Source organism: Protobothrops mucrosquamatus, unplaced genomic scaffold (assembly GCF_001527695.2).
Source record: "Protobothrops mucrosquamatus isolate PMUCROS unplaced genomic scaffold, P.Mucros_1.0 scaffold1853, whole genome shotgun sequence".
NCBI classification, from domain to species: Eukaryota; Metazoa; Chordata; class Lepidosauria; order Squamata; family Viperidae; genus Protobothrops; species Protobothrops mucrosquamatus.
The window spans coordinates 97,209-105,654 of NW_015387983.1; the positions used below are offsets into that span (position 1 = coordinate 97,209).

Below are 8,446 nucleotides of genomic sequence, written 5' to 3' on the forward strand. Positions count from 1 at the left end.
CTGCAATCCCCTTTTTGTGACCTTCTGTCAAGCAAAGTCAATGGGGAAGTCAGATTCACTTAACTGTATTACTACCAATTGCAGTGATTCACTTAATAACTAGCAAAAAAGGTCATAAAATGAGGCAAAACTCATTTAACAAATGTCTCACTTAGCAACAGAAATTTGGGGCTCAATTGTGGTCGTAAGTACTATATAAAGTTTGGAGAGTGCAAAAGAATGATGCAAGAATTTTGTCTCCTGTACATGTTGTGAGGCATCAATATTCCTTAAGAGTAATTAGTGTGGAATCCTATCTTGAGATCGGCTTAGCAAGTGCTAAGTTGCTGTATATTTCATGACTGCTGGCTCCTTTACTGTTGATAGCTAATCACCATTTTAATATCTCCATTGTAGATTCTGATAGCTATCCCTATTATGATCAGTTGATATTCTTGATATTTAATTGCAATCCTTTTTTCCCTGTGATCTTTGACATTCATTCCTAGATACTGATATCATTTGCATTTCAGGTAGTGGAGGAGTGTCATCTGCAGGGTGTTGATATTTTTTTTCTCCAATTTTAAAACCATGCTTATCTTCCAATCCAGCTCCCTCAGTATATATCCGGTCTGTAGATTAAACAAATAAAAAGCCTTGCCTCATTCCTTCACCATGCTGAGCCTAATTTGTGTTACCATGCTCTGTCCAGGCTTCATGTGACTGAATTTCACAATAGGAAAATGAGATATTCTGGGATTCCCTATTCCCTAAGGAAATCGCCTTGTTTGACATGGCTGACTTACTGTAATATGGTGCCTTTCTATAGTCAATAAAAATCAAATTGACTTTTGGGAGGTATTTATTGGCTTTCTCAGTTATGCCATGTGTATTAGCTATAATGTCTCTGATGCTTTAACATTTCCTGAAAACAGTTTGAACATCTCCAGTAAACACTAATATGATGTAAATGTTTAAGGCTCACAATTCTTTGAATATTCCGCATAGTATATATTCTATTTGGCCGATACACTTTCTTACTTCTACCACCGTTTTTCCATAATTATGAGCCTTAGTAGGGCTTCGGAAACTACGCCTCTCTGTGTGCTGTGCGATTCTGTTTTACCGCTTCTGAGGCGCTGTCTCCTTTCCAACGCAGCAAAGCTGCACACAAAAATACTGCAATTCCCACAATGCACCTGCCCGCCCTTTCTCCTTCCCATTTGACCACTTACCTTCCTGCCTAAAAAAAAAAAAATAACCCTGAAGTTCCCTGAGATCAGCTGATCAACACTGACAACAAGGGGGAAAACAGACGATCTTGGGACTGGCCCTTAAACCTATCGGGGCACCAGGTTCACACGCTGGGACCCACATAGTTAAATCCTTCTATTGGGGGAAGAAAGGGATCCTTCCCTGTCCACCGCCGGCTTTAGCAGCTAAAAAGAGGAGCTGGAGGAGGAGACAACCGTTTGATTACTTAGTCACTGAGACTTGCAAGGAGGAAAAGGAGGAGGAGGAGGAAGAAGATGCCTATTGTTTAATAAACAATAGATCGGGCTGCGTTGTTCTGTACGGTTTGTTTTTGTCGTCTTATTTTTACTCCGCTTCCTCTCGCTTGTTCTTGTTTATACGGGGAGATAGAGCGCCTCGCGAGAAATTAATTAATTAATCCAGAGATTATCTGGATGTGCTGCTTTCAACTAACTCAACCAAACCGTGAGTTATATATTATGTTCTTTAGATTATCGGACAGGGTTAAGTCAAGATCTTCTCGTGGTAGCGAGTGAGTCACAAGTAAACACTGAACTGATGTGTTTTTGTAACCATTCTTTTCCCCTCCCCCTCCCCGCTTTCTTGGCCTGTTTAAAAGCAGTTTAAAGTTAATTTTTAATGCTTTACTTTAAGTAACTAATTCATCACTATAGGACATATTGTTTGTTTGTAGGGCTTAACAATATGGCCAACTTTGATGTGGTTTACTTGGTGTGTGTTTATGAAAGATGCTATCTTTGCTTGGAAGAGTACAGTCCAAGGCACTTTTACTTAAGATTAGGTGCCACACAGTTTGAATGGAAAGTGACTTGTTTAAAACAACCTACATGGGCCTCTCAGTTGAATGGTGTTAAGTCCTACACTTGTTTGATAAAATCGTCCTTGCCAATCTGTTATAAGAATCCCCAGGTTGTTTTTAATCACATTTGAAGCTCGAGTGGAGATTTTGTATAGGACTAATTTAATCAGAGATATCTTTTGTTATGCAAAAGTTTTAAACTATATCCATAAGTGTTTTTCATTTTGAAGGAGAAATAAATCATGTAAAGAAAGTAACAGGCTTTTTAATATTATTGCACTTATGTTTATGTGTATGTTTTTATATGTATACATTAAATCAATATTTTCCCTTATGTTTTAGACATTGCGAAGAAAAAACTTAGCTTACATTTTGGAGACAGATTGTTTTTCTTACATGTATCCAAGTTTATTGTGACTTTAAGTGTGGAATTTTACAGCCCCCTCAGTCATTATGGAAACTTGTGTTTACAATTCTTAAGCCAAGTGGGACTTTTTTTATGCCTTTCATGAAAGCATCATAGAGGTGAAGAATCAAAACTGATACATATATCCCAACTTTTATAGTTTCCTCTCTCTTAAGATAAGTACTAATTTTAGTCCTTTGGCAAACCAATGTATGTATCTGATAAAAAGACCCAGTTTTATAAAGTAATAATTTGTGGAAGATGAGTGCCCAACCTCCATCTGTAGATAAAGGACTGAATACCACACTTTTGTGTCAGGAAAGCTATGCTTGCAGTGGCACAGATGAAGCAGTCTTTGAATGTGACGAATGTGGAAGCTTGCAGTGTCAGCGTTGCGAAGAAGAACTGCATAGACAAGAAAGACTTCGAAATCACGAACGGACTCGAATCAAACCTGGCCATGTCCCCTACTGTGACAGCTGCAAAGTCACAAGTGGCAGCATCCTGCAGAACAATATCATAAGCTCTAGACAAAGGGCAACCGTAAGGTGCCAAGCGTGCAAAATAAACTTATGTTTAGAGTGTCAGAAGAGAACTCATGCTGGGGGAAATAAGAGGAAACATCCCATTACCGTATACCATAGTGGCAGACATCATGAGCAGCAAGAGGAGGAAGGAATGGATGAGGAGACCAAGAGGAAGAAGATGACAGAACATGTGATAAGCTTCCTGCTGGTGGATGAAACAGAGGAGATTCAGGTAAGAATTGTTTTAAGCTTTGAAAATGAATAGAGATCAATAAGAATGTCTTATTTGGTTCAGGATGGTGCTATTTTGGAAAAAATAAACTCAGTTATCACTCTAAGGGTTTCCCTTCATATTCGTATCAGTTCATATTCAAGTGATGCTCTCCTTATGATTTGACAAGACACATGATAAGTTAGATCTGGGCATTTGATGGCCGCTGGGTCACATCCGGCCCTTTGGCAGTCCCTGTCTGGCCTGCGTGGATTGCTTTTATTTCAAAGGTGACTGCTATTTTTTTCCAATTTATGTGCACGCGTGCCTGCCTGCTCACGCACTTTCACAGCCCTATTGGTTTGATCCTCCACAACAGTCTCAGTTTCTCATTTGGTCCCTTGGGAAAATTTGTTGCCCATCCCTGTGATAAGTAGTTTATACCATTATCCTACTGTCTGCAAGCATCACACTAAATCATAATAGAGTTGATTTGGTTTTAGCATAGCTTGATGAAAATTTAAGTAGTATGATTTATAATTTATGGCTTAGTACAACATGTCTATCTAGACAATTGTGGCTTATTCAGTAAACTGTGGATAGGCCAACCATTTCTTAATAATCTAATATGAGTACCCTGTCAATGTGCTAAACCAAAATTAAAGAAGTCAAATTATAGTTTAGCACAATTTATCAATTATGTTAATGTTTGGACACTTACCCAAATGATTTTTTTCATGGGTTCCTATCCCATTTGCCTTAACAGAGCTTTTCTGCAGTGTTTCCATATACATAAAAAATCAGGATAAATTGTATATAGGAACCAAGCAGTTGATTTCTTCTGATACTGTAGGAGGCAGAGGCATCGCTATTTATATTGCTGTTACTCTTTTGAGATTATGGAGAAAAACCTTGGGCCTGACTTCTGGGAAACTAGCATTTTAATTCCAAAGTCCATAAGCAACTTTTGCAAAACTGTACTGTGTAATCATTTGTACCCAATGAGTACAGATTGAATGAGTCATCATGAAAGTTTTCAGTGGCATAAGCTGCTATTTATTGGATGCCCAGTTTAAACCTTTGACCAATATCTTTAATAAGAACAATAATTTTTTTTCTCCCTTTAATTTGTAGCCTTCCTTAAAAAGATGGTAACAAGCACCACAACCAATTAATTGTAATTTAATTGATCATCATGGCCAATTGACTATAATTTCAACACATCTATAGGGTACCAGATTGGGGAAAATGTAAATCTAACTAGACATTATTGCTGTTTTCTGAACAAGTGAAGATCATGGCAAATAATTATCCTTAATCATATTATTCATCTCCCACCTATAGTAGCAATTTGTTGAACTGAGATGATGAACAAAATAAGACAATACCATGTAAGCATTTAGCAAATATGCAACTTTAACTTTACTATTGTTAACGCCTTTATAAAATATTTAAACAATACATAAAAAAGATTAAGTTAGAAAAAGATCCTAAATTAAGAAAACATGATTAATTTGTTTGCTTGTTTTTTCCTCCCTTTATTTCTGATTGGGCTGTACGGTATTTCAGGTTCAAGGGAAAATAGTGCTTCAGAGTATAATGAGACTGTGCCTATCTGCAGCTTCTTAAGCAGCTATAAATTGAAATGGTCCATTCTCTGTCTGACTTTTCTGACTAGCCACACTTTCCATGGCTGCCATTTGAGGAATAATTAAGCCCTGCCTGCAGCCATTTTGTGCTAGTATTCACAAAATTTGATGTATCTGTTTGCATGAAAGGTTGTTCTGGCACAACATTTTTTACTTTTAATAAGCGTTTCATATGAAGGAACACTAAAATTGGCTCTGTCACACACAGTATGAAGTTATAAATGTAATTCTATCTCTGTAGGACTTTACTTCATTTCATTCCACATGTAGACCTAGGATCCCTTTTCTGTACATTGCAAATTTTGCTTAGAAATGAATATGATGAAAAATATAAATTTAAGGGTTTGAGGCAAGGATTAAAATTGATCCTTTATATGTCTATTTAATTTAAAGGTATCCTTTAATAAGAGTTGAACAAATACCCACTTTTTGTTCTCCCAGAAATAAATTTCATAGTTAAATTTGGTAATCCAAGATCCTATTATTTAAGTGCTGGCTGACACAATTGGAAAATATCATAAGAGAAAATGATAGATCCTAAGAGCCAGTTTGGTTTAGTACAGGGGTCCTCAACCGTGGCCACTTTAAGACTTGTGGACTTCAACTCCCAGAATTCCTCAGCCAGCTTTGCTGGCTGAGGAATTCTGGGAATTGAAGTCCACAAGTCTTAAAATGGCTGAGGTTGAGGACCCCTGGTCTAGTAGTTAAGGCACTAAGCTAGAAACTGGGAGACTATGACTTGTAGTCCAGCCTTAGGCACAAGCCAGCCGTTCACTCTCTCTCAGTCCTAGGAAGAAGGCAATGGCAAACCACTTCTGAAAAAAAATTGCCAACAAATTTGCAGGGAAACTTCCAGGTACTCTCTAGAACAGAGGTCCCCAACCTTTTGGGCATCAGGGACCGGTTACTTGGAGAGAGGTTTTTCTGTGGACCGGAGGGGGCTGGTTTTGTATGCCACCTGCATCCCATGGATGGGTTTTTGCTTGTTTGTGCAGACCGGTTGCTGTCATGCTGCAGCCCGGTACCGGTCCACCGACCGGGGGTTGGGGACCCCTGTTCTAGGAGTCAATACTGATTTGAAGGCATAAGAAAAAGAAATACCCATTTAAAAAACAACATTATTTGTTGAACAAAAATGAATTTTCTTTTCAAGATGTATCAATTTTTCCATTCATTTCTTTCCTAGTTTTATCCTGATAACAACAATATAAATTTAATCTGGTTGAGTAGGTGTTACGTTTGCACATTGGACCTAATTCTCTCCAGTCCTAGGCTGATATACTAAGTATTGTAGAGTTATTATGAGATGTGAACCACTCTTTTATAGATGTTTTGTGTGTTTTGTTTTGAATGCCAAGGTTTTTGTATTTGTAATTTAATCATTGTCATGTTGCTTTGACTATTTATAATCCTATTCTAAGAGAGGCTATAACAGTGGTGGCGAACCTATGGCACGCGTGCCAGAAGAGGCACTCAGAGCCCTCTATGTGAGCACGCGCACCATTGCCCCAGCAGAGTTCGCCAGAGTAGCTAGCATGTGGCGTTTGGAAGCGACAGGGCAGGAAGTAAGCGACCAAGCTGCATTGGGGATGCCCCAGAGATGGCGAGGGACTGGCCCCAGGCACCCTCACCCAGTCTGCTGTGACCACTGCAGCCACGCCCACCCAGTGGTCCACGCCCACCCACAGCCCCTGAGGGCACCACAATGCTGATGCAGCCCTGGCACTTTGCGATAAATAAGTGGGTTTTGGGTTGCAGTTTGGGCACTCGGTCTCTAAAAGGCTCGCCATCACTGGGCGATAAGGTTTTTAAAGTCCTTTTAGGATTAGAATGGCACACCAAATTCAGTTGGCTTAGCCTTTTGAAATTGATAGATATCCCCATCTATTTGGGGACTGATAGTATAAAGATATATAAATAGTAGCATTCTTGGAAGAGGTTATTAAAATATGGGGGTCCCTTTGATACAAGTCTGATCCACTCTGAGCATTGCAGATTTAACGTGGTAGTTGGCAGCTTGATTACATGTTAGGTTTATGTAGTAGCAGAGTTCAGCAGCTTTAATGTTCTCATAAAACCTTAATTTTTTCCCCTTGTGTTGGAAGGTGGAGAATGAAGAAGAATTTATCAGGAAACTGAACTGCAAGGCTGACCAACACGTAAAGGTGGTGTCTATTTTTGGGAACACAGGGGATGGGAAATCTCATACCCTTAACCACACCTTCTTTTATGGCCGTGAAGTCTTTAAAACGTCTCCAGCACAGGAGTCTTGTACAGTAGGTGTTTGGGCTGCCTATGACCCTGTTCATAAAATGGTAGTGATTGACACAGAGGGTCTTCTTGGTGCCATGGAGAATCTAAGTCAGAGGACCCGGCTGCTTCTGAAGGTCTTGGCTATTTCAGATCTCATCATCTACCGCACACATGCTGACAGGCTCCACAATGATCTCTTCAAATTTCTTGGAGATGCTTCGGAAGCATACCTAAAACACTTCACCAAAGAACTGAAAGCAACCACAGCCCGTTGTGGACTGGATGTTCCATTGTCCACTTTGGGTCCTGGAGTCATTATCTTTCATGAAACTGTGTACACACAGTTATTGGGTGCTGGTGAGTAGAATCCAGTGGAAATATATTGTGCATTAGGGCTGCATGAAACTTTGGCAGGATGCATTGATGTAGCATATCTTCAGGTGAAGCACTCTTTTCCAACGAAGTGCTGAATCAAAGTATTGCTCCCCCTTGGATTGAATTGATCATCAAAATGACTACTGTAAATATTACACACACACACACACACACACACACACACACACACTTATATATCTGCCCATCTTTCAGGCAACCTTGGGTGGCTCCCAATAAAATTATTTTGAAAACTGTAAAAAACATTCGAAACATAAAATAATAAAAACAATAAAAAGAAAAAGCTGATGTCAATCCATGCAAATATATCATCATCTAATCTCCCAATGCTTGGGAGAAAAAAAGCAGATCTTTAAAGCTTTACAGAAGGGTAAAAGGATGGAGATCTGCTGAACTTCAGCGGGCAAAATGTTCCGTAGGGCAGGAACTGCCGTGGAAAAGGCATGCTTCCTAGCTCCCCTTAGATGACAAAACCAGGAGGGTGCCCACCCTATCTGACATAGTAGGAAAAGTAGATGTCTTTAGGGAAAGGCTGTCACATAGATAGTCTCACGTAGAGCTTTGAAGGTGATGAACAGCACTTTGAATTGTACCCAGAAAAATACTGGAAGTAAGTGCATCTCACACAACAGAGATGTTAACATGGGCAAACCTAGCTTCTGCCCACCATTACTGTGTTGTGGTCCAGTTGAACTTTCTGGGAAGTCTTCAAGAGCAGCCCCAGGTAGAACACACTGCAGTAATACAAATGGGAGGTGACCAAGGCATGGGTAACCATGAGCAAGGCCATCCGGTCCAGGAAATTGGTGCACCAGATGAATCTGTGCAAAGCCCTCCCCACCAGGCATGGCTGCCATCTGCTCTCCAAGCAGGAGCAGTGAGTCCACGAAGACTCCCAAATTTTTCTGGGAGACTGTGGGCTTCCTTGTACAATAGGTTGGCTGCTGTGAGAAC

At 39.8% G+C, this 8,446-nt stretch overlaps 1 protein-coding gene across 1 annotated transcript in view; it reads left to right on the plus strand.

Moving 5' to 3' along the window:
- The first annotated feature begins 1,496 nt into the window (after positions 1–1,496).
- The window catches only part of ZFYVE1 (zinc finger FYVE-type containing 1), a 21,795-nt gene continuing 14,845 nt past the window's right edge, over positions 1,497–8,446 (plus strand). The window contains exons 1-3 of the mRNA XM_015823378.1: positions 1,497–1,551; positions 2,396–3,218; positions 6,952–7,456. Of these exons, the coding sequence (XP_015678864.1) occupies positions 2,721–3,218; positions 6,952–7,456 (1,003 nt within the window). The 5' untranslated portion in view covers positions 1,497–1,551; positions 2,396–2,720. The remainder of the gene's footprint in view (positions 1,552–2,395; positions 3,219–6,951; positions 7,457–8,446) is intronic.